This window comes from Bos indicus, chromosome 21, assembly GCF_029378745.1.
Source record: "Bos indicus isolate NIAB-ARS_2022 breed Sahiwal x Tharparkar chromosome 21, NIAB-ARS_B.indTharparkar_mat_pri_1.0, whole genome shotgun sequence".
Taxonomy (NCBI): domain Eukaryota; kingdom Metazoa; phylum Chordata; class Mammalia; order Artiodactyla; family Bovidae; genus Bos; species Bos indicus.
Genome location: NC_091780.1, coordinates 66,711,419 through 66,737,196, shown reverse-complemented (window position 1 = coordinate 66,737,196; position 25,778 = coordinate 66,711,419). Strand labels below are relative to the sequence as shown.

At 48.6% G+C, this 25,778-nt stretch overlaps 1 protein-coding gene and 1 long non-coding RNA gene across 7 annotated transcripts in view; one reads left to right on the top strand and one right to left on the bottom strand.

Moving 5' to 3' along the window:
- PPP2R5C (protein phosphatase 2 regulatory subunit B'gamma) overlaps positions 1–3,746 on the bottom strand; it is a 140,391-nt gene extending 136,645 nt beyond the window's left edge. For all 6 annotated transcript variants that reach the window (XM_070775743.1, XM_070775749.1, XM_070775746.1 and 3 more), the window contains exons 1-2: positions 3,508–3,746; positions 2,556–2,621 (exon numbers count right to left, since the gene is read on the bottom strand). In XM_070775743.1, coding sequence (XP_070631844.1) covers positions 2,556–2,621; positions 3,508–3,534 — 93 coding nt within the window. In that variant the 5' untranslated portion in view covers positions 3,535–3,746. The remainder of the gene's footprint in view (positions 1–2,555; positions 2,622–3,507) is intronic.
- Positions 3,747–4,068: 322 nt separating this feature from the next.
- Positions 4,069–15,883, top strand: LOC139178263 (uncharacterized). Its single transcript, XR_011562726.1, has 4 exons — positions 4,069–4,501; positions 14,139–14,260; positions 15,172–15,265; positions 15,587–15,883. It is a non-coding gene; the product is annotated as an uncharacterized lncRNA (long non-coding RNA).
- Positions 15,884–25,778: the final 9,895 nt, after the last annotated feature.

The window sequence follows — 25,778 nt, the reverse complement described above, 5'->3', positions numbered from 1 at the left end:
GTGTCTGCAGGGTAACGTGAGCCAATGCCGACCGTGAAGGTGATGTGACATCGGAAAGGTTCCAAAAGCAGCGTGGGAAACTGTAAGTAAGTAAGTGTTAGTCGTATCTGATTCTTTGCAACCCCATGGACTGCAGCCCACCAGGCTCCTCTGTCCATGAGATTTTCCAGGCAAGGATACTGGAGTAGGTTGCCATTTCCCTCTCCAGGGGATCTTCCCAACCCAGGGATCGAACCTGGGTCTCTTGCACTGCAGGCAGATTCTTTACTGACTGAACTACCAGGGAAGCCCAGGGGAAACTATAAACCCATGTGAACCGTTCAGGTTAAAACATTCCAGCTCAAAGTAATATGGGCAGACAGGAGGGGAAGAAAGTGTGCGATGGTTTCATTCACCCGTGTGAGTAAATCGCACTGGCTAAGGGGGTGGGACTAGAAGTGAAGATGGACAAGAATACAGAGGGGAGAGAGACAACAGCGGGAAAGCAACGGCCAGCCCAGAGTTCAGAGGCACAGAAGAGCCTCAGCTAGTGCGCCTGCAAAATACCCAGGACCTGCCAAGTGTCAGGCTTAATACGCCATGTTGCCTCTGGGATCCTGAGGAGGAAGCAGTGAAGGGCCCAACATTTCAGCACTTTTCAGTGGTAATTTCAAGCTCTGTAGCTCCAGCTCTTAGACAGTAGCGCTGGAAAAAATACAGAAAGACAAGTGGGGCATCACACTCAAGACACTGGAGGCCACACCTCAAGATTCTTAAGCCACTGACAGTCTAAGAACCCAATCCACCTCAAACAGACACTTGATTTAGGAGTGGCTTTGGGATTGCTGAGTTGCTGAGCAGTTGTTGTTGTTGTTGTTTTCCAGATTCAAACTTAACATTTTCCATCCTTACAGTCAGGTTCTTTTCATTGAAACAGGAATAAATGAACCATACGCACTGATCTCTGTGTGTGCAACACTAACAGAGACAGGTATGCGAGCAAGAAAGGTCTGGGGCAGCACTCGGAAGACTAAGCAGTTTTAATGAAAGAGCAACAAACCAAAAAAGGGAAAAGAAAAGGCATATACCTTTGCAGAGCAGCTAAATTTCATTTAAATCAATTTAGTCAAAAGAGTGACACGGAAGTAAGCCAAGTCAAATGCAAGAACGCCTCAGTGAAACGTGACTGTCTGCCATAAAGAAAGGACGGGGAAGACTGGCACAAAGACACTGGTATTTAAGGAACCTTTTGGATTTCTGTTTTCTGCTTTGGGGAGGGCAACAGATTTGCTGGAGTAAACCACCTCCTGAAGAGGAGGGAGACTTAGAAGGTACCAAATGGTAAGGAAAAGATAACCTGGGGCTATATATATTTAAAAAAAAAAAAAAAAAGGCTAGTGCAGATAATAGCCCGTTAACTTACTTCCCAGACAGAACTGAACTCTATTCTAATTTGGCTTATAGGAAAGGGTCTGACACTTGTAAATTACTGTCATTGGCGATAAGACTAGGGACCTAAACAGTCCAGCTCTGGAGAACTATGACACCAAATTAAGCAGCTTCTCTGCTACCAAGGATTCAAAACCACCCATTAGCTCTGCCTGGGTCTGTGCGGCTCCCAGACCCTCAGCCCAAGGTGCTCTAGCTAAACCGGTTGCAAGGAAGAAAGGGTGAAGCCAAGCGCTGGCTCTGTAGACACCCTCAAAGCACGCTCCCACCAGGTAGACACAGTCCCCACAAAGCACTCCGGCAGCTTCCTCAATAAGCCCAAAGGAAAGAAGCGAAAGAAGTCAGAACTGGCCAATACAAAGAAAAACAATGTGAAAGATGACGGACGATCGCACAAAAATAGCAATACCAGAAAATCCAAAATATACCAGCACTGTGAGGGACAGAGGCTAATGGGACAGGACACTTACAGGGAAAAACACAGCAAAGTCTGCAGCCCAGAAAGCAAGGGTGATGGGAGGAGGGGGAGGACGAGCTGCTGAGACAGACCTGCCTGTGAGCATGCTCAGTCGCTTCAGTGGTGGCCGACTCTTTGCCACCCCATGGACTGTAGCCCACCAGGCTCTTCTGACCACGGGATTTTCCCCGCAAGAATACTGGAGTCGGTTGCCATTTCCTCCTCTAGGGGATCTTCCCAGCCCAAGGATCGATCCTGCGTCTCCTGCATTGCAGGCAGATTTTTAACCACTGAGCCACCAGGGAAGCTGAGAGACAGACCTGGCCCCTTGCAAAGGAAGAGGGAGGATGGGAAAACTGAAAGGAACCTGAACCCAGTCTTGAAAGAGTCCTTGACGCCAGGCTCCACAGCAGGGCTGCTAGATTTCAGGTGGTGAACCTGAATATACCAGCTGCGCCAGACGTACACAACTGGTCTGAAAACATTCTTATTTCCCCAAAGACAAATAATACAAACCCAAATAACTAAAATGGAGGGCTATGAGCAACACAAGTAAAAGATCTCATACAGGGAAACATTTCAGAAGAGCCTAGATTTTCTCACCCTCAGTTTTCCTACCCTAAAAAGGTGTTTATGAAAAAAAATGGAAACAATACTTAAGAATAGTTACCTCTGAGTCTATTATGTCTTGTCCTTCTTTTGAACTTTTTCCACTCTTCCCTGCTTTGGGTGATTCCTGGGAAACATCAAGCAGAATCAATTAGGCTCCTCAATTTTTAGACTGTGAAACATCAAATAAACCAAAATGCAGTTTCATAAATATTTAGACAATTTAACTATGACTTTTGATAGTTTTCATCAATACCGTCACGACTTTCTTCCTTTATATGGTTAAGAGACCCAGGATTGTGATGTGACACCCACCGGCCAACCCAAAATTCAGATTCTCCTTGTTTTCTTCGTCTGCATTATCTGGCGCTCAAAACTTGAAGCAGAAACAGGTAAACGCACATTTGTACCATGCTCTCGGCATCTTGAAAGATGCACATCACAACCCTTTTTTCCCCTTCCCACACTCAACTCTGGGAGCGAGGATATCCGGGGTGATTCTGAAACGCTACAGAGCTCCACCTGAAGCAAAAACATACCCCCCCCCCACCCGTATGCAAACGCAGCACAGTCACAGCCGTCGCAGCCGCCGCCACCCAGGATAAGAATAGTATTTGAGAGCCCCAGAGTGTCCCTCCGGAGGGCAAACCGTTCTCCCCAAGCATTAAGCCCGGTCCATTCGCTGCCCTCCTCCCCAGCCGGAGGGTCTCTGCTGAGACGCCTGCACCCCGGCCTCGGAAGCCCCTGTCCAGGCGCCGGCAAGGATGGGTCAACCACCTCCGCGGCCCCACCTGCCCCCTCGCGCCCATCGCGCGCGCCGCCCCCCAACCCCGGCCGCGCCCCCCACGCCCCGGCCGGTCCCAGCCTGGGCTCCGAGGCCCCGGGCGGACCCGCTGCCCCCCGCCCCCACCCCGCACCCGCGCGATCCGGGAGCCCCGCCGGGCCCCGCTCCCGGGCCGTTCCCCGCTGCCCCTCGCGCCCGCCCCGTCCGGCGGCCCCGGGACCCGACTCACTTTCTCCTTCTTGTTTTTATTCGGCATGGCTGGTGCGGACCGCCGCCGCCTCCCCCGCCGCCTGCCCCCGCCCCGGCCGTCGCGCCTACCCCTCCCGGCCGCCGCCGCCGCCGCCGCCGCCGCCGCTGCCGCCGCCCGGGGACTGAGTCGTTCGCTCGCTCGCGGTTCCCCTTTCCCAGGTTCCCAGAGGCTGCGGCAGCCGCGGCGGCGGCAGCGGCGGCGGCGGCGGCGGAGGCAGCGGCGGCTTCTCTCCGCCCCTCCCCCGGCCCGCCCCGCCCCTCCCCTCCCCCAGAGCTCTCCCCGCCCCCGCGCCCGGCCCCGCCCCCGTCCCGCGGCCCCGCTCCGCCCCCAGCCCGCCTCCGCGCCGGCCCCGCCCCATCTCCGGCCACGCCCCTGCCCGCGGCCCCTCCCACCACGGCCCCGCCCCCAGTGCGCGGTCCCGCCCTCGCCCCGCCCCGCCCCGCCCCGCCCCGCCGCCCTCCAGGCCACCCGGCCATTGGCCGAGGCGCCTCACGTGCCCTAACGCTCTCCGTTCTCCCCGCTCCTTCGCGCGGCTTCGGTCTCCCTCCCCGCACTCCGGCTCGGGTCCGTCTCACACAGGGCAGCGGCGGCGGCTGGGGAGGGAGTGTGGGGCTTCGGCTGAGGCGACAGACCGGAAACTGTTGTGGAGGTTCGGTACAGATAGAGCAGGGGACACATTTGAAACGGATGGCAATAACTTGTGCGGCCAGAGGGACGCGAACGGCGACTTCGGCCCCTGGCCGCCGCGGCGCTGGGTAGCGGCTGAGGAGGCCCGGCAGCCACGCGAGCAGCGGCTTCGCGGGTTCCCGCTAGGGCCCGCCCATAGGGGTCCGCCCGCCTCCTTCTGTGTTGGCCACGCCCCCAGATCAACCCCGCCTCCTGCGTTGGCCCCGCCCCCGGATCAGCCCCGCCTCCTCCTGTGTTGGCCTCGCCCCCGGTCCGGGGCCCCGCCTCTGGTGGCCCCACCCGACAGGTCAGGCTCCTGCTTTGCCAATGGGATTTTATTTTATTCTTTAATTTGGCTTGATCGTAAGAAATCTCTGCATTATGACCAGGAATCACGTGGTTCATTTTACCTCGCTAATAGCTCTTGGGAGATGAGTTTTCCAAGGGAAGTGGGCTAACTTTGATATTCCCGCAATTTGTGTAGTGCAGAAATACTTTAGGTATTAAGACTCTAGGAGTGAGCGGATTTCACGTGCAGGGACCGTTGGTGTCTCACCTGTGAAGATTAGGAACTGAATCTTATCTGGGCACTTCGAAACCATTGTGTTCTCTTAGGCCTGGGTTTTCACTCTTGAAAGTTGCCAGGCAAAGCATTTTCGGTTATCCTGCGCGGCTCTGCCGTGAGAAAGCTAAAAGAAGAAAAAAAGAACTAATGTGAGGAGTGTCGTGGGAGGTCCTGAAAGTAAGTTCTGCATGCAGGTGTCTGAATGTGTGTCTTTAGACGAATATCCTCAGGTTAATTGCACAGCACAGCCCTAAACAGCCATTTGTGCAGAAGAAACGGTTTTTGATTAGTCTTTTAAGTGGGTTAATAGTTTCTCCAAAAAAAAAAAAGTTAAAAGTGGAGAGAGGGTAGAGCAATGCCTCTGGTTAATAACACTTCATTTTTAAAATGACATATATGCTGACAATCTAATAAACCCAGTGTAAGTCTATATCAGAAAGGACAATTCTGAAACTGTTAGTTGATGACCACAGAGTTCTAAAGGGGCTCAGGGGCTTTCCTGAGACTTGTCTGTGTCACCAGTATTCTTGTATCATAGCCCTTGATGCAGTATTGCCGTCATTCATTCAACAAACATTTTGTTGGATGCCCACTGTGTGCAAAGCACAGTGCAAGGGATACCATGGTGAACAAGGCGTGACCCTTGTCTTGAAGCACACCAGCTCCTTGGGGGTGGAAACAAGAAAGTCAGGAATCACAGGATGTGACATGGTGACAAGGCAAGCCTGCAAGGTCTGGAGTGAGAATGGCCTGGCTTGTAATCCTGAAAGAACACAGGAGTATTTTTATGGCTGGAGATGAGAGTGAAGGAACAAAGACTTCTAATTAAGACTAGTAGGCTTTGGCAAGGAATTGGACTTCTTTTTGAATGTATAATGGTTCGGGGTCACTAAAGGATACTAAGCTGGGGAGTGACTGGCTCACATTTGCACTTTAGAAGACATTGTGGCAGGAGTGTTGGGGGAGGGGAGCAACCAGGCTCTCATTCTGGTCCAGATGCTGCCTGTGAGGGCTCTCGATGACAACAACACGAGGAAGGACCCCAAATACCCTGGAGGCCAACTTGCTCAGGCAGGAGAGCCAGAATCGAAGATGAAAGGCTGATGCCCGTGTTTGTAGTTTGGGCACCCTCATGATGAGGAAGGGATGTGAGGGGATAAGGAATGGAAAGCCGGCTTTTGAGAAAACGTGATTTCAGTCTTGGGACATGCCGAATTTGAGCTGCAGCTGCAATATGCTAGTAGGGGTGTCGACTGCAAATGGAAATGCAGATCTGACAGAGTGTCAGTGCATGTCAGGGTAGGTGTTTATCAGGTCAAATTGAGTTGAGGGAAAATGTAGGGCAAGATATTAGAAGAGCTACCTAGTTACCACCCAGTGACCTTGAAACCACAGTAACTGGAGAAACGAGTCAACACTGCAAACCTACCATGTGTGGTCCTCAATGGCCATCGAGCTGGTTTTCATTTGTCCACATTAGAGAGGGCCATCTCATAGCCAGTGTTCTAGCCAAAAGTTATAGAATGTTCCCAGGGGATGCTGGGAACCGTGCCGTGTCCTGGCTCCCGTGGCATTTACAGGAACGCAGATGGTAGAGGTAGATCCTGGTCTCAAAAGAAGGGATTCAAAATAGGCTGTCAGAGCCTAGATGGGAGGGGAGTTTGGGGACAATGGATATATGTATGTGTGTGGCGGAGAAGGCAATGGCACCCCACTCCAGCATTCTTGCCTGGAAAATCCCATGGATGGAGGAGCCTGGAAGGCTGTAGTCCATGGGGTCACTGAGGGTTGGACACGACTGAGCGACTGCACTTTCACTTTTCACTTTCATGCATTGGAGAAGGAAATGGCAACCCACTCCAGTGTTCTTGCCTGGAGAATCCCAGGGACAGGGGAGCCTGGTGGGCTGCCGTCTATGGGGTTGCACAGAGTCGGACACGACTGAAGTGACTTAGCATAGCATAGCATGTGTGTGGCTGAGTCCCTTTGCTGTTCTCCTGAAACTACCATGACTTTGATAATTGGCTATTGTTGTTGCTCAGTCTGACTCTTTGTGAACCCGTAGACTGTAACCTGCTAGGCCCCTCTGTCCATGGGGTTTTTCAGGCAAGAATACTAGAGTGGGTTGCCAGTTCCTTCTCCAGTTAATTGGCTATGCCCAGTAAAAAATAAAAAGTTAAAAAATAACCAAACAGGCTGTTGAACTTCCTTGGTGGTCCAGGGGTTGAGAATCCACCTGCCAGTGCAGGAGACACAGGTTCCATTCCTGGTCTGTGAAGATCCCACGTGCTATGGGGCAGCTAAGCCCGTGAGCCACAACTACTGAGCCTACATGCTCTAGAGCCTGTGCTCTGCGAGAGAAGCCACTGCAATGAGAAGCCCGTGTACCACAACTAGAGATTGGCCCCTGCTCACCACAACTAGAGAAAGGTGTACAGCAATGCATGTACAGCAATGAAGACCCAGCACAGCCAAAAATGAAAAAATGCATTAAAAAAAACAGGCTGTCAAAGGGATATAGAGATAGTGTGTGTGTGTTCATACTCGTATGTGCATGTGTGTGGTGCATGCACATGTGTCTGAGATGGCCCATGTTCATAAAGACACTGCCTCTATTACACAAAACCCCTTTTTCTTCAGACCCCCACCCTTTTCAAACACTTATCCTGAAGATGGCCCTGAGTAACCCAGAAATGCTTTCTCCACGTCTAGTTCCTCTGTACAGTGGATTGCTGCATTTGTGGCGCCAAGGTCTCTCAGGGCCAGAGAGGTCCTGGAGGACTCGGGTCTTGGGCTGCACGGCAGTCATCAGCCGCAGGACCACAGAGTCTTGCCGCCTCACTCAGGGGCAGGGGGTTGGCTGGTGAGGAAAGGCAGGGCACAGAGAAGATGGCTCCTGCCCCACAGTCAGCCATGGGGTCCTTTCGTGCACCCACCCTCAGGAGTCCTCCCCACTCCCCTACTCTCAAACACGTCTGTGACGGCCCTGCCCTCACACGCTCCTCGGAGGCTGGGCCTGCCTCGGCCCTGCGGCCATGCTACCGCTCGGGCCTCCCTGACCCAGAGCCTCCTGTCCGGGCTCCCTGGACGTCAGCCTGGGTCCCACCACGTCGCACACTCAGACTTTCAGCTGAGGTTCCTGGGGGAGTGATCACCTCACAGGCATTCTGGGTTTCCCAGGGCCCGGTGTTGATTGAAGAGACTGATTTCCCCTGCCTCTGTGGTTTGGCCCATCATCTCAGCCTGTCCTGTGACCTCCTCTCATCTCCCCATCAGCCCGGGGTGTGCCTACAAGCCCCCTACTCTGTCCAGTAGGCTCCCCATCCTCACTCCTCCCCACTCCTGGCCAGGGGCTGCCCACAGCCTGGATGGGGTAGTAACTTCTTCAAGGCCACCCCTGGGCCTTCTCCACTCCAGAAGTTCAACTTGTTTACCCTGCCTCTACTGTTTCCTCACTTCATTTCCACAGATTGGTGCTTAAACACTCATTTCTTGTGGAATTTTGGCCTATTTATTCACACATTACAAATTTGCAGAGTAGGGGTGGAGGGGTAGAGAATACATGTCAGTCAGATTACACTAGAATGAAATGTCCACAAGGAGTTTTGACCACAGAAGCCAGCACACACTCAGCTTGGTTGCCACGGAATGGACAGTGATTTGATGGGAACTGCTCTTCAGCTCTGAGGATCCAAGGAAACACACCCCAAAGTCACCAACCTAAGGCCCAGGGGTACCAAGACTACTCAGACTAAGGAAAGCCTCTTGCTTGGCCCCTTAAGAGCTGTGATAAGTGCCAGGGGTCAGCTGGTGAATCACCGTCTGGCAATAAACCACCCTGCTCTGCAGGGTGTCCTTGCTATGACAAACCTAGACAGCATACAGAAAATCGAAGACATCACTTTGCTGACAAAGGTCCATATATGGTTTTTTCACAAGTCATGTACGGATGTGAGAGTTGGATCATAAAGAAAGCTGAGTGCCAACGAATTTTTAATTGTGGTGCTGAAGACTCTTGAGTCCCTTGGATTGCAAGGAGATCAAACCGGTCCATCCTAAAGGAAGTCAATCCTGAATATTCACTGGAAGGACTGATGCTGAAGCTGAAGCTCCAATCCTTTGGCCACCTGATGCAAAAAGCTGACTCCTTGGAAAAGACCCTGATGCTGAGAAAGATTGAGGGCAGGAGAAGAGGGTGACAGAGGATGAGATGGTTGGATGGCATCACCGACTCAATGGACTTGAGTTTGAGCAAACTCTGGGAGATGGTGAAGGATGGGGGTGCCTGGGTGCTGCAGTCCATGGGGTCACAAAGAGTCGGACACAACTTAGCAACTGAGCAACAACTGTGTAGGGTGAACCTGGAGGACTTTCTCTGTGAAAGCCAAATGGTGATACGTTTATGAAGGTTCTAAAACTTAAAGTTTTGTAGACTGCTCTAAAACAATCTATCAAAGTCATTAAAAAAGTTCTAAAAATATTTTAATTTCATTAAATATAGAAGAAAACCGGGCAACTACACAAAATATAATTTCATTTTCATGGAGATAAAATCCCTTTCTTTTTTTCCTCCCAAATCCCTAAGTCCAGTGGAGGAGATAAGACAGGACAGAAATAACCCAAGGTGGGGAGAGAACACCGTAAGAGCATTAGAGACCTGGGATTAGGAGGTTTCTGAGCGAGGAGGGCAGGAGGCAGGCAGCAGAAAGCTAGCGGGAAGGCCAGGCGCTGGGGAATAGCTGCAGTGTGCCAGTGCTGAATTTGAGTTCTCGTCCAGAGTTTGGTGTTCGTGACTTCAACAGGCAGGAAACATATGGCCCAATCCAAAAGGTCTAAGCAGGAATAAATGAATGAAAGGTCTATGGACAGACGCAGGCAGAGGTCAAGCAAGTGTTGGAGGGAGGGCACAGCATGGTGGCGGGGGTGATGGGAGCTGTCCATGTCCCCACACCTACCTGGGCAGAGGCGGGGCCATGGTGCTCCCTGAGCCTGGCAGAGCCACGGTCAGAGCCCTCTGTGCAGGGAGGGAAGCCAAGGAGGGGGAGTAAATACTCTGACCTCTCTCCTCTCCCCCACCCCCTCACAGTACCTCCCACTGGTGGCCTAACCACCTGGAGCAGTGGGCCAGAGAACCAGCGATGCGGTCCCTGGGATGGAGCAGGGCAGAGAAGGGTGTGTATGTGGTGGGGCCTCTGGAGGGACCTTAAGTGAGAATAACCCCGTGTCATACAGGGATGGGAGATTAGGAATCAAAAGACGCAGGTTTACGTGTCAATTCCATGTGACCTTGACTCAGATCCTCTGAACCTGTGGTTCTCAAACGGGGCAGATTCTATGCCCCGAGGACATCTGACAATGTCTATAGACATTTTGGGTTGTCAGCACTGGGTGGGGGATGGCTGCTACTGGCCTTTAGTGGTTAGAAGCCAGGGATGCTGCTAAACATCCTTCAGTGCACAGGGCAGCCCCACAAGGAAGAATCCATCTGCTCCAAATGTCAGCACTACCGAGACAGCAGGCTCCGGGAGTTGGTGATGGACGGGGAAGCCTGGCGTGCTGCGGTCCACGGGGTCACAAAGAGTCAGACACGACTGAGCAACTCAACTGCCGGAACTGAGACAGAGAAACCCTGGTCTAACCCCACATATAACAGATAGGACACAATCTTCCCGGCTCCCTCCGTGGTTACTGTGAGCGCAACAGAATATAATGGGCTGACACTGTGTCTACACACTTCATTTAAGAAGAAATTCTCCATCTGGACAGAACGTTACCGTTTGCTGAATGCACTTACACACACACACACACACACACACACACACACACACACACGTTATTGCCATCTTTCTGCCCTTGATGTGGAGAAAGAGAAAACCTCAACTGTGCTTTAAAGACCTGAGAGTAACACCTTGTCTAGTGAGCAAAATTCCTTGCAGACAACGACTCTGTGCTGGGAGACCTGAAAAGACTGCCTTTTTGCATGAACCACCATCCAAGTTTTAACTGAGAGGGGATGAGACTGGCTTTCGAAAAAACATTTTTTTGATTGTAAAATACATATAAAATCTATTATGTGAACCATTTTGAAATTGCAGTTCAGTAAGTATACTCACATATTCACATCCAGATTTTTTTCATCTTGCAAAACTGAAACAACGTCCTGTTTTCTCTCCCCGGACCCCAGTCCCTGGCAAGCACCATTCTCCTTTCTGTTTCTATGAAGTGGAATCACACACGAGTTGACCTTTCGTGACTGGCTTATATTATGCATACTGTCCTCAAGGTTCTTCCATGTTGTCGTGTGGGCCAGACGACACGTGTGGGCCAGCCTTCCTTTGTAAAGCTGAATAATAGCTCATTGTATGGATATACCACAGTTAAAATTATTTATTCCTTGATGGCCATTTGGGTTTCACCTCTTGGCTACTGTGAAAAAGGCTCTTATGAACATGGGTATGTAAATATTTCTTTGAGATCTTGCTTTCAATTCTTTTGAATATATATCTGGACGTGGACTTGCTGGATCATATGGTACTTGTATATTTAATTTTTTGAGAAACTGCTATACTTTTACCATAGAGGCTGTACCATTTTATATTCCCATCAACAGTGCACAAGGGTTCCATTTTTTTCCACATCTTCACCAACACTTGTTTTTTTCCCTTTTGTTAGTAGCCAACCTAACTTGTTTGTGTGAGGTGTTATCTCATTGTGGTTTGATTTGGATTTTCCTAATAGTGATGTTCAGTATCTTTCCATATGCTTGTTTATTTGTGTATCAACCCTGAATATTCACTGTAATGGCTGAACCTGAAGCTGAAGCTCCAATACTTTGGCCACCTGATGCAAACAGCCGATTCATTGGAAAAGATCCTGATGCTGGGAAAGATTGAAGGCAGGAGGAGAAGGGGATGACAGAGGATGAGATGGTTGGATGGTGTCACCGACTCAATGGACATGAATTTGAACAAGCTCTGGGAGACAGTGAAGAACAGAGAAGCCTGGTGTGCTGCAGTCTATGGAGTCACAGTCAGACATGACTTCACAACTAAACAACAGCAACAACATGTCCTCTTTGGAAAAATATCTAGTCATGGGCATTTTTCAGTCAGGTTGTTTGTTTTCTTGTTGCTGAGTTGTAGGAATTCCTTATGTAGTCTGGATACGAACCCCTTATCAGATGTATGATTTGAAAATATTTCCTCCTCTACCGCAAGTTGCCTTTTCACTGTTGATTGTGTCCTTTGAGGCACAGAAATGCTAAATTTTGATGTAATCAATTTATCCTTTTTTTTTGGTTTTTTGTTGCCTGCTCTTTTGGTGTCATGTTCAAGGAAATATTGACAAATCCAATGTCATAGAGCTTTCCCCCTGTGTTTTATTCTGAGGGTTTTATAGTTTTAGCTCTTATGTTTATGTTTTTGATACATTTTGAGTTAATTTTTATTTATGGTATAAGGCAAGCCTCCAACTTCGTTCTTTTGCATTTGGATATCCAGTCTTCCCATAGCCATTTCTTGAAGAGACTGTCCTTTCCCCATAAATGTCTCGACAGTCGTGTTGAAAGCCCGTTGGCCACATATTCGAGGCTCTGCTTCCGGGCCTTCTCTTCTCTTCCGCCGTCTGTGTGTCCGTCTGTATGCCAGCACCACTGTTCTGATTACTGTAGTTGTGTAATATGCTTTGAAATTAGGACGTGCGAGACTTCTCACTTTGTGCTTCTTTTTCAAGATTTTTTTTGGCTTGCTCAGGATTTCTTGAGATTCTATACGAATTTTAAGGTGGATTTTTCTATTTCTTCAAAAAGTGCCATTGGAATTTTGATAGGGATTGCATTATACCTCTAGATTACTTTGGGTAGTTTTGACATCTTAACAATATTTTGCATTCCAATTCATGAACACAGGGTCTTTCAATATATTTATGTTTTCTTTCATTTCTTTCAGCAGTGATTTGTAGTTTCTACTATCTAAGTTTCTTTTACCTCTTTGATGAAGTTGATTCTAAAGTATTTTACTCTCTCTGATGCTATTGTAAATGGAATTGTTTTCATACTTTCCTTTTTGGGTTGTTCATTGTTAGTCTACAAAAACACAACTGATTTTTTTGGGTGTTGATTTTTATATCCTGCAACTGCTGAATTCATTGATAAGCTCTAACAGTCTTTAAGGTTTTCTACATATAAGATCATGTTTTCTACTAACAAGGGTGATTTTATTTCTTCCTTTCCAATTTTGGTGCCTGTTTTTTTCTTACTTAGCTGCTCTGGGTAGGACTTCAAGTACTGTGTTGAATAGAAGTGGTGAAAGCAGATGTCCTTGTTTTGTTCCTGATCTTAGAGGAAAAACTTTCAGACTTTCGCTTTTGAGTATAATGTCAGCTGTTGACTTTCTAGTCATAGCCTTTATTATGGTAAGGTAGTTTCCTTCTATTCTTAGTTTGTTGAGTATTTTTTTAAATAATGAAATGGTGTTAAATTTTGTCAAATGTTTTTTCTGTGTCAATTGAAGTCATCATGTGTTTTCTCCCCTATATTCTGTTAAGTTGTGTATTGTGTCAATAAGATTTTCACATGTTGAGCCATCTTTGCATTCCAGGAATAAATCCCAGTTGGCTGTGGTGTATAGTCTTTTTAATTTGCTATTGATTTACTTTTGCTAGTATTTGGTTGAGGACTGTTGCATCAATATTCATTAGGAATGATGTCTATGGTTTTCTTTTATTATAATGTATTTGCCTAGCTTTTGTACGGAGAAGGCAATGGCACCCCACTCCAGGACTCTTGCCTGGCAAATCCCATGGACAGAGGAGCCTGGTAGGCTGCAGTCCATGGGGTCGCTAGGAGTTGGACACGACTGAGCAACTTCACTTTCACTTTTCACTTTCATGCATTGGAGAAGGAAATGGCAGTCCACTTCAGTGTTCTTGCCTGGAGAATCCCAGGAACGGGGGAGCCTGGTGGGTTGCCATCTCTGGGGTTGCACAGAGTCGGACACGACTGAAGCAACTTAGCAGCAGCAGCAGCTTTGGTATCATACTAATTTAATACAATGAGTTAGAAAGTGTTCCTTTCTCTTCAATTTTTTCTAGGAGTTTGAGAAGAACTCATGTTAATTCTTCTTTAAGTATTTGGTAGAATTCACTGGTGAAGCCGTGTGGTCCTAGACTTCTCTTTGTTGAGAGGTTTTGCTTAACAATTCAATAAGACTGCCTTTTAGAATGAATTATAATTTTTACATCCAAATTCCCCCTTCAGAAGAATAGGCCTTCACTTTGGAGGATATCCATGTACTTTTCTCAGATTTTTAGAACATCTTTTTTTGAATAATAAACTCTGGATACTTTAATTTTTGCCATAGTTTGTTTTCTTCTTAAGCAGGAAAGAAAGAGAAGCAACTCAAGACATTAGTCTCAAGTTGACCCCGTTTGACATAGAATGACTTTTGGCATTTCCAGATACCAAGTCCACACTCAGAAAATAAAGATTTGCCACCATTTCAGGTATATAATGGACTTCCCAGGTGGGGTTCTTGTAAAGAATCTGCCTGTCAATGCAGGAGACAATCCACAAGAGATGTGGATTCCCATCCTTGGGTCAGGAAGATCCCCTGGAGTAGGAAACAGAAATCTGTTCCAGTATTCTTGCCTGGAAAATCCCATGGGCAGAGGAACCTGGAAGGCTACAGTTGATGGGGTCACAAAGAGTCAGACGTGACTGAGCATGCGGCACAGGCGTATAACAGGATCTGCTGCAGCCTTATAAAAATATGGGTTCCAACTCACAGTAGATTAATTGAACTTAGGCCTAATGACAGGTGGGTCCCTCACATGGTTAGCTCCTAGGTCGGGGTGTCTGCAGGCCCTGGCAGCTGTGAATTCCTGGGCAGGATGGAGACTGCGTGCAGAGGGTCCTGTGTGAACCTAGTTCTGCCTCTTGCTGTTAATGTGTCTTACCAAGTTCACTCGTTCACTCTTTCTTTTTTAAGAAGTGTTTATATGTATGAATTTGGCTGCACGAGGTCTGAGTTGTAGCGTGTGAGATCCTTTAGCCGTGGTGTGCAAACTCTTAGTTGTGGCCTGTGGAATCAGTTCCCTGACCAGATATTGGACCCAGGCCCCTTGCACTGAGCATGTAGAATCTTAGCCACTGGACCATCAGGGATGTGCCTTCCATTCACTGTTGACTGAGCCCCCACCAGCTGTGTCTTGTTCACTTAATCACCTTGGGGCTCAGCTTCCTCATCGAGTCAATGGACATAAAAATGCCCCACTCCCTCAAGGACTTGGTAGGATAAAGCTCCCAGGACAGGGTCTGGTCAGGGTTTCACGGGCCTGTGACTGTGTGGTTGTGCCGGAGGCTTTGTTTGAGGCTCAGACATTATCTTCTTGTACTTATTTGTATTTTTGAACAGGGGGCCCCAGGCGTGTGTTTTGCACTGGGCTCCACTAGTCATGCCACAGTCCTGTGTCTGCTGTGTGACGGGAGCTGGGGTGTCAGCAGAGGAGGTAGCTGTTCCCACCCTCCCGGTACCACCTGGTACATGCCCGTCCTCTCCCCGCTGCCCCCCACCCCCCACCCTAAAGCCCTCTGAGTCCTGAGAGGCCTCCTGGGAGACCCCTGCACTCCTAGCCTCCACATGTACACACCTGGCGTCGGCTGCCCCTGGGGTCCTGGAGTCCCCCGTGCCCTGCCTGGGGTGGGGAGGGCCCCAACCCTCTCTTTTCATTGCTCTGCTTCCTTGTTCCAGGGCAGGGGCTCTTACTTGGGGCTCTGGGGTCTCCCAAAAGTTTCAGGGAAGAAGCGTTTTTGACTGTTCCTTTCCTTAGGCTGTGGCGTGAGTCCATGGGAGCGTACCTGAACCCTGGCGCAACAGTTGAGCCTCCCGCACACATGCGAAATGGAGATGATCACACTCCCCCTCCAGACTGTCGTGAGGCTTAAATGATACATGAGCATCATCATGTAGGGGGTTAGGAGGTGCTTAAAGAACTCTGTGTCAACATCAATAAAGTCAGCTGCCATCGAACAAATAAAGTGTGTGTGCGCATCATTGGAAACAAGATAAAAGTATTGAAAGCAAACCATAGTTTAATCCATCAAAGCCATTCGGTAACCATCTTCTCAGGGTTTCCCTTTGAATAGGTATTTGGAAATACTTTCTAAATGATAAGAAATGACAAAAATGGCATAAAGAACATCCACACGCCCTTTACTCACATTTACCTGTTGTTAGTGCTTGGCCCCGTTTTCACTTATCTATTATCTATCCATCTGTCTGTAAACGTGATTTTCTTCTTTTGCCCTGTGAGAGTGAGCTGCTCAGATTACACGCTTCTCCCTAATGCTAGAGTTTGTATTTCCTAAGAGTAGGGAAATTCTCTTGCATGAGCGTAATGCATAAATTTACACCGATGCAGTACTGTGGTCTACTTCCCACACTCCAGTTTTGTCAGTGCACCTAATTATACTTTCTAGAGAATTTTTTTCCCCTCTACCCTAAGATCCATCCTAAGCTTCAGGTATTGCATTAAATTGTCATGTCTCTTTAGCCTCCTTCAGTCTGGAATATTCAGTCTAGTATATTTCTACAGCCCTTTCTTTCTTTCTGATATTAACATTTTCAAAGAGTACAGTCCCCTTTTAAAGAACGGAGCAGTCCTCATTTTGTTGTCGGATGTTTCTTTGATTCCTGTGAGGCTGTGCATTCTTGTGTCTTTCTTCAGGTAGCACACTGGGAGGTAGCAGTATCCTCAGCTTTTACCTGGTGATTCCAGATGCTGGCCTGAGTCAAACTTAGGACTCATAAGACAATTTTCTCTGGGTGACCCTAATGTCCCCTCTGCCTTTCTATCCTACCCAAATAGTCCTAATGCAAACCTGATCTATGAGAAGAATTTCCAACCATTTGTGAATTAGAAATAATTATTTCCAAATTAGAAATAAGATAGTTGAAAATTCTTTCCATGCTTAGCCTCTTTCATTCTTTTTTAAAAATAATAATTAACATGAATTTTATTGATAAATAGAAATGCTATGATAAGTAATTGATATTATCCTTTGTGGGTTTACAATAGAATTTCTCAACTTGGATGCCTGGTTTAGGTGAGATATGGTTGTGGGTGGTGTGAATGATCCTAAAACACAAAAAGAAATATTTTTGTACCTTGTGCAAGATCTTAGCACTTGCAGTTGATGGAGCAGCCCCATTATCCGGTTTTTAGAGTTTTTCTTCATTCTTAGATTGTGTTGTTGATAAGACTGTATTTGACAGTCCTACTCTTTGCCACCTCATGAACTGTAGCAGAGAAATATCATATAGAAATATCGATAACCTCAGACACGCAGATGACACCACTCTTACGGCAGAAAGTGAAGAAGAACTAAAAAGCCTCTTGATTAAACTGAAAGAGAATGAAAAAGCTGGCTTAAAACTCAACATTCAAAAAACGAAAGATCATGGCATCCAGTCCCATCACTTCATGGCAAATAGATGGGGAAACAGTGGAAACTGTGAGAGACTTTATTTTCTTGGGCTCCAAAATCACTGTAAATGGTGACTGCAGCCATGATATTAAAAGATGCTTGCTCCTTGAAAGAAAAGCAATGACCAACCTAGACAGCATATTAAAAAGCAGAAACATTACTTTGCCGACAAAGGTCCATTTAGTCAAAGCTATGATTTTTCCAGTAGTCGTGTATGGATGTGAGAGTTGGACTGTAAAGAAAGCTGAGTGCCGAAGAATTGATGCTTTTGAACTGTGGTGTTGGAGAAGACTCTTGAGAGTCCCTTGGACTGCAAGGAGATCCAAGCAGTCAATCCTAAGGGAAATCAGTCCTGAATATTCATTGGAAGGACTGATGCTGAAGCTGAAACGCCAATACTTTGGTCACCTGATGCAAAGAACTGACTCTTTGGAAAAGACCCTGAAGCTGGGAAAGATTGAAGGCAGGAGGAGAAGGAGATGACAGAGGATGAGATGGTTGGATGGCATCACCAATGTGATGGACACAAGTTTAAGTAGGCTCCGGGAGTTGGTGATGGACGGGGAAGCCTGGTGTGTTGCAGTTCATGGGGCTACAAAGAATTGGACACGGCTGAGTGACTGAACTGAACTGAATTGTGGTGTGCCAGGCTCCTCTGTCCATGGAATTTCCCAGGCAAGGATATTGGAGTGGGTTGCCATTTCCTCCTCCAGGGGATCTTCCCAATCCAGGGATCAAACCTGTGTCTCCTGCATTGGCAGGAGGATTGTTCATCACTAAGCTACCAGGGAAGCCCACTCCTACAAAGCAGTGGGAAAAAGCACTGTGCTCATTTGGTTGTGCTCATTCTCAGTTTTGAGGCCATGTAGGAGAGACTGTCTATATTAATCATTGATGGCTCCAGGTTACACAAAAGGGACCAGAGGAGGCTGATAATGTCAGACTCTCTCAAATCACTTACTCTAACCCTGAATATTCATTGGAAGGACTGATGCTGAAGCTGAAGCTCCAGTTCTTTGGCCACATGATGTGAAGAGCCGACTCTTTGGAAAAGACCCTGATGCTGGGAAAGAGGAGAAGAGGAGGCAAGAGGAGAAGAGGGTGGCAGAGGATGAGATGGTTGGATGGCACCACTGAGCCAATGGACATGAGTTCGAGCAAACTCTGGGAGATGGTGGAGGACAGGGGAGCCTGGCGTGCTGCAGCCCATGGGGTCACAAAGAGTCAGACACGACTGAGAGGCTGAACAATAACAACAGCCTCCTGTTAGATGGCGCCAACTGATTTAGGAAAATCGTGGGAGCAAAGTGCTATTCCATCCTAAAAGAAAGCCAGAGGGAAAGTTGAATCAGAAGAGAGAATTTCTAGATGCTGCAGCTGCCACTCCCTTTCGCGCTCTGCTGTCGTTGCCACTACTGGGCAGAGTGGAGCGTGGTGGCGCCTCTCATTCTCAGGGAGCTGTGTCCCAATCACGCTCACGACACTGCTCAGGATTCCTTGGTTTCAACTAACAGGAACCCTCCACGCTAAGTCGACTGAAATATGGAGAGTTGGGGACACAAACACGAGATGAGGGTGGGCCTGGGTCCCCACAGCAGGAGGCCTGGGCCTGGGAGCTGTGTCTGACAGCCAGCCCCTGGTCCCCCAAGTTCCATGGAATTAGGGAGGGAGGGTTCCCCAGGGGAGAAGGTGCAGGACAAACGGGAAGAAGAGCAGATGCCCAGTGCACATCCTGCCATTTTCTCGGCCTTTTGAACCCGAGTTTCTTCTCCTGTCGTGAGGGCACCAGCAGAGCGTCTGCATCGCTGACCCGTGAGTGCCAGGCGCTTTACGGGGCTGCCTTGCTCGCAGACACGTTTGTGCCACGTCATCCTGAGACCACAGGGAATTAGTCCAGATGGAGGGGGCTCAGATAAGAGGCCCAGTCCTTGGTCTGGGCAACAGTTTGGAGTGTGTCCTGATGTCAGGAGGCTTGCTGGACCATCTGAACTAAGAAACGCGGGGAGAACGGGGCAGAAAGTCAAAGGGGCTGAAGAGTCAGGGAGGAGGGTTAGTGTTGGCCGCGTTCAAGTCAAACTTATGAGGGATGGAAGGAGGAGGAGAGACACAGGGATGAGGAGCCGAGGAATCCATCTGCTAGAGTCCCATCTAGATGGGATGGAAGCAATCAGAACTGCAGAGGTGAGAGCGGGCTCAGAGCTACAAGTGTGCTCCAGCCCGGTTCCCAGAGGCCAGGCTCCGTGGAAGCCTGTGTCCTTGGCTTTGTGTTCGAGTCTGTCCTTGGTATAGCTTACAGTGGGCTCTTTCTCAGGCTAGTCTTCCAGCTGAGTTTCTGTGCTGACAGCCGAAAGGCCTAATGATAGTGCCATGACAATTTTGGGGCTTCCCTGGTGTCAGATGGTAAAGAATCCACCTGTAATGCAGGAGACATGGGTTCGATTCTTGGGTCAGGAAGATCCCCTGGAGAAGAGAAAGGCTACCCCCTCCAGTGTACTTGCCTGGAGAATTCCATGGACCCAGGAGCCTGGTGGGCTACAGTCTTTGGGGCCACAAAGAGCTGGACATGACTGAGTAACTAACACACACACGTGACGATATTTGTATCCCTCTCAAATTCACGTTAAGGCTCTAGTTCCCAACATAATGACGTCTGGAAATGGGGTCATCGAGAGGTAATTAGTTCCTGAGAGTGGAGCCTTCACAGTGGGACTAATGCCCTCATAAGACACAAGAAAGCTTGCTTCTTCTCTCGCTCTGTCTGTTCCGGTTTCTGCCATGCGAGGACCAATAAACCAGGAAGTAGGCTCTCACCAGACACCAGATCTGCTGGGGCCTTGATCTTATACTTCCTAGTTTCCAGAACTGTGAGACGTAAGTGTGTGTGGCTTAAGCCACCCAACCGATGGTGTTCTGTTACTGTGGCCCAAACTGCTACAATGATAATAATACAGGTAGATGGCAAGAATGGCCCTCCTCCCCGTCTCCACACCCATTGCCATGCGATTTTGCCGGGCCCTCCCACTGTGTGTGGAGCACACGCCCCCGCCTTGTGATGGATTTGTGCTGGCCAGCAGGACGAGGCAAAAGTGGAGGTGCTCCAGTTCCAAGCCTCACCTTCAGCAGGTCTGAGCGCCCCCCTTAGTCTCGGGGCTTCTGCCATCACCATGGGAAGAACGCGCCCGGGCTCGCTTCCGGTTTTGGAAGAGGTGCGTGGTCTTTGGAACAGGGCTATCCCTTCCAACTCCACCTGTGTTAGCCACCCTGGGCAGCCACAGACGTGGGGCTGATCTCCACCCAGCCCAGCCTGGGTGAACTGACTGCCCGGTAACCCTCGGGTCACCCACGGATCTGTGAGATGAAAAGGTGTCTGCTTAAGTCACTGAGCTTTGGGGTGTTTTGTTACACAGCACATTGGCAATGGCTGTCTGATATAAGATCTAACCAAACTATCAAGGAAAGATTCAATAACCTTCAACGTTCACCTTTGCTCCTTTTATTTGTTCACCATTTATTGCACTCTTTCTGTGTTGCTGGAGTTGGGATGATAACAGTAAAGAGGATGAACAAGCCGCTTCTCTTATAGAACCTGTATCCTGATGGGGAAGACACACAGTCAATACGTAGGCAAGCAGACGAAGGAGGTCATTTCGGACATTGAGAGACTATGAAAAAAAAACAAAAACAAAGCCAAGTGAGTAATGCTTTAGCCCATGCCATCCAAAACAGTAGCCACTAGCCACATGGACCCTTACATTTAAATTAACTAAAATGAAATAACATTTAGAATTGAACTCTTTATCCACACTAGCCATTTCAAGTGTGCAGTAGACACATGTCTCTGGTGGCTACCACACTGGACAGAACAGACACAGAACATTCCCATCATTCCAGAAATTTCCATGAACAGTGCTAGCTAGGTTAGACTCAATCAGGTGCCTGGTCAGGGGACAGTGGTGGCTATTTTAGCTACAATGATCAGGAAAGCCTTCTCTGAGAAGGTAAAATTTGAACTTATACCTGATTTTAAAAAAAAAGTCAGCCGTCTAAGATACTGGCAAGAGCTTTATAACCCAAGGACCAGTTGATGTAAAGGCCCTGAGGCATTAATGTTATTGCCTGACTCTTTGTGACGCCATGGACTACAGCACACCAGACTCCTCGACTATCTCCCAGAGTTCACTCAAATTCACGTCCATTGAGTCGGTGATGCTGTCTAACCATCCCATCCTCTGCTGCCCACTTCTCCTTTTGCCTTCAATCTTTCCCAGCATCAGGGTTTCCCCCCATGACTCAGTGGTGAAGAATCTGCCTGCAATGCAGAAGCCAGTTCTATCCCTGGGTCGGGAAGATCCCCTGGAGGGGGAAATGGCAATCCACTCCAGTACTCTTGTCTTGAAAAATATCCCATAGACAGAGGAGCCTGGCAGGCTGCAGTCTATGGGGTTGCAAAGCGTCGAACACAACTGAGCGATTAAGCATGAAGCACACTGAGGCATAAAGACATTGGCATTTCAACCTGACTTAGACCATTGTTTTGGTTGACGGATGAGGTGGATGTAGGTGAGGGTGGGGATGGGGTGGGCAGAGAAAGCCAGAATGCTAATTGGCAGCCTTCACAGGGGTCCTGGCTGGACATAGAGTTGACTTGGGTTGTTTTCTTCATCATAAGTTGCAGCTGGTACTGACCTGGGTAATTTCATGTTCTCATTATTTGGGACTATACTAATACTGAGGTGACACCACGATAATCCTGTATTTCATAGGTTGCTGTTCGATTCAGCTTTGACAAGGTAGGGAAGGCCTGTTATGGGGTTCTCCCTTTTCTCCACTTTTTTCAAAATCTAACTCACTCCGAAGGTAAAACATTTGTTGCACAGAATTCAGCAGGCACCAGTAAATAGGAGAGAAACTAAAATGAATTATAATCTCATATCTTTGTGTATGCTGCTGCTGCTGCTGCTAAGTCGCTTCAGTCGTGTCCGACTCTGTGCGACCCCATAGACAGCAGCCCACCAGCCTCCCCTGTCCCTAGGATTCTCCAGGCAAGAACACCAGAGTGGGTTGTCATTTCCTTCTCCAATGCATGAAAGTGAAAAGTGAAAGTGAAGTCGCTCAGTCGAGTCCGACTGTTAGCGACCCCATGGACTGCAGCCCACCAGGCTCCTCCATCCATGGAATCTTCCAGGCAAGAGTACTGGAGTGGGGTGCCATCGCCTTCTCTGATCTTTGTGTATATCTTTCTATTTTTTTCTATGTATATACATATATATTTTTTTACTGACAAATGGGAACAATAAAACTTTCAGGGTTTTTTTTTTAAAGGTTTATATACATATGTATATATATTTTAAATTTATTTGTATTTGTCTGCGCTGGGTCTTCATTGATCTGCTTGGGCTTTCTCTAGTTGCGTCCAGTTGCAGTGTGCGGGCTTCTCTTGCTGCAGAGCACGGGCTCTGGGCCTGTGGGTTTCAGTAGTTGTGGCTCACAGGTTTAGTTGCGCCACGGCATGTGGGAATCCTCCTGGACCAGGGATTGAACCCGGGTCCCCTGCCTTGGCAGGCAGACGCTTATCCACTGTACCACCAGGGAAGTCCTATAAGTATATATGTGTGTGTGTATACATATATATATGTATATACATATATATATATTTATTTAATGCATTCATTATTTTATTTTATATTATTTTTTGGCTGCACTGTGCAGCTTGCAGGATCTCAGTCCTGACCAGGGATTGAACCTGGGCCAAAGCAATGAAAGCCTGGAATCCTAACCAGTAGGCCACCAGGAAACTCCCTGAAACCTGCAGCTTTAGGACTGAACGTCATGGCACCTTAACTTGCTCCTATGCGTAGCTCTGTGGACGCTGCTATCCAGGAAGCTGGTCCCCCTTTAGTCTCCTTTCCCTGTCGGAGTCACTGCTGGTGCTAAGTCGCTTCAGTCATGTTTGACTCCGTGCAACCCCATGGACTGTAGCCCCTCCTCCGGCTCCTCTGTCCACGGGGATTCTCCAGGTAAGAAGACTGGAGTGGGGTGCGATTTCCTTCTCCAAGAGTCACTGCGGCCCTCTGCAGACTCCTCCCTCGTTTGAGTCCCTTTTTTTACCCTCTCTCTCCTGGACTCCTGGTCCCACTGCTGTTCCTGAGGACCAGTAATCACAAGACAAAGACCTTCCACCCCCACGTGGGGTTCTTGTCCTGGGGGGCCTTCCAGCTCTGTCTTCTGACTCTGCCTGGGGCCTCCTTTCGTCTTTGGACTGTTCGTTGTGGATTCCTTGACTCACTCTTGGTCCCTGAGAGCCTTGCCTTGGATCTTCCTCTGGGTCTTTCCACCACTGGCTGCCTTGGGTGCACATCTGGCCCCTGGGGCCCAGCCCCAGCCTCCTTGGTCAGTGTCCTGGTTTGGTCCTCAAACATTCTTCCTTACAGACTTTTCTTGGCATCAACAGGACAGATCTAACCCCTCAGGATGCCAGTAGGGCCCTCTGAGATGTGCCCTTGCCTCTGCTTCCTCTGCATCCCTCGTGTCTTCCAAGTATCCTGACCCCACAAGTTCCTGCCTTGGCTGTAGCCTCTACCTGCTCTGCTTCCCCGACCTCCTTGCCTAGTAAAATCCTCCTCAGTCTGAAAACTCAGCCCAAAGTCCACCCCAGCCCTGGGCCTCTCCCAGCCTCCCTGTGGGAATCACTCCCTCCTTCGGTTCTGAAGACGTGGCCTCAGGACCCCTGGAGAGATATCAGTCCTTTCTTTGTCCTCCCCCGCATTGTTGCTGGCTGCTTACCGTCTGTTCTTACCTGGCATCTCTCACATCTCTTCTGCTGGGATTACCATTCAGCCTGGGGCCTAGAGCCAGGCCAGGTCCACACTCCTCCTCTGCTTCCAACCTCCAACGCACAGAAGCAACTGAACCTCTATGCCACAGCTGCCACAGCTGTGAAATGGGTGCAGCCCTTGTGCCTCCTTATAGATGGTGATGAGAATTGTGTGTTAAAAAACAGACGTCACTTTGCTGACAAAGGTCCATCTAGTCAAAGCTATGGTTTTTCCAGGAGTCATATAGGGATGTGAGAGTTGCACCTTTATAGAAGGCTGAGCACCAAAGAATCGATGCTTTTGAATTGTAGTGCTGGAAAAGACTCTTGAGAGTCCCTTGGACAGCAAGGAGATCAAACCCGTCAATCCTAAAGGAAGTCAACCCTGACATTCATTGGAAGGACTGATGCTAAAGCTCCAATACTTTGGCCACCTAATGTGAAGAGCCAACTCATTGGAAAAGACCCTGATGCTGGGAAAGATTGAAGGCAGGAGGAGAAGGGGATGACAGAGGATGAGATGGTGGACGGCATCACTGGACATGAGTTTGAAGAAGCTCTGGGAGATGGTGAAGGACAGGGGAGCCTGCTTGCCACAGTCCATGGGACTGCAAAAAGTCGACCTGACTGAGCGACAGAACAACAATGAGGATGGAAGAGAAAACAGTGCCTCTTTATGAATCTCTCTCCCTCACCAATCTACACTCTCCTTTGTTGTTCTTATTGTTGAGACACTCAGTCATGTCCTATCTTTGCAACACCATGGACTGTAGCCCGTCAGGATTTCCCAGGCAAGAATACTGGAGTGGGGTGCCATTTCCTTCTTCAATAATCTCCTTAGGGGCAGGAATCATGACGTGTTTACCTTGATGCCTCTTCCCTCCCTTCACCCCCAACTGAGCAGAGTGCCTGGTATACAGTAATCACTCAATAAAGATCACGGAACTGGACTGTCAGGCAAGGTTGCATACTCCTTTTGCAAAGGACCCTTCATGCATTCCCACGGGACCTGGCATGTTTTAGGCCCTCAGTAAATGCATTCTGGGTGGAACTTGAAAACACGTCCTCATTTATTTCTCACGGGTCAGGAGGCTGTGGCCAGCTGCTATAATTCACGCTGGTTTCTTTGGACCCTGGAGAAACAAAGAAAAGAGACATCAAGGAAAAAGGGGGCCACGTGGCCAGCAGATTTTCCCTCAGACACTTGGCATCTATAATTACTCACTGTTCGCAGGGAAGAGACGGCAATCTAATTTACACGCCCGGCATTCTCCTTGTGGTGCAGAAAACCCTTCTGCCTCAGCATCCACATGCTGGAGAGGCTGTTTTTGCCCCAAATATGTTGCTTGCTTTTCCCCCTTCCTCCTTGTTTTCCTCCTTCCTTTCCTCCTTGTTTCTTTCCTTCCTTCCACCAGTTTTAGATGACCTACAGGGTTATTAGAATTAAAATCCTGTGCAATGCATCACATGAGATGCCTTTTGCCTGCAGTCGGCTCTGCCCAGAAACCATACCCTCATCTCAAAACCCCCTCCAAAGCCGCGATCTGCACGGGCAGGGTGGGACAAGGCCACGAAAGCCAAGCAGATGTTGCTACTTCGGGGCCAGATCCTGGGGCCCACAGAACAAGGCAGGCCTGTTGTGGAGAGAAATAGATGAGGCTGTTTGAACCTAAACTATGATTAGTTGCTCTGCATGTTGCTGAAGACTGTAAAATAGTCAG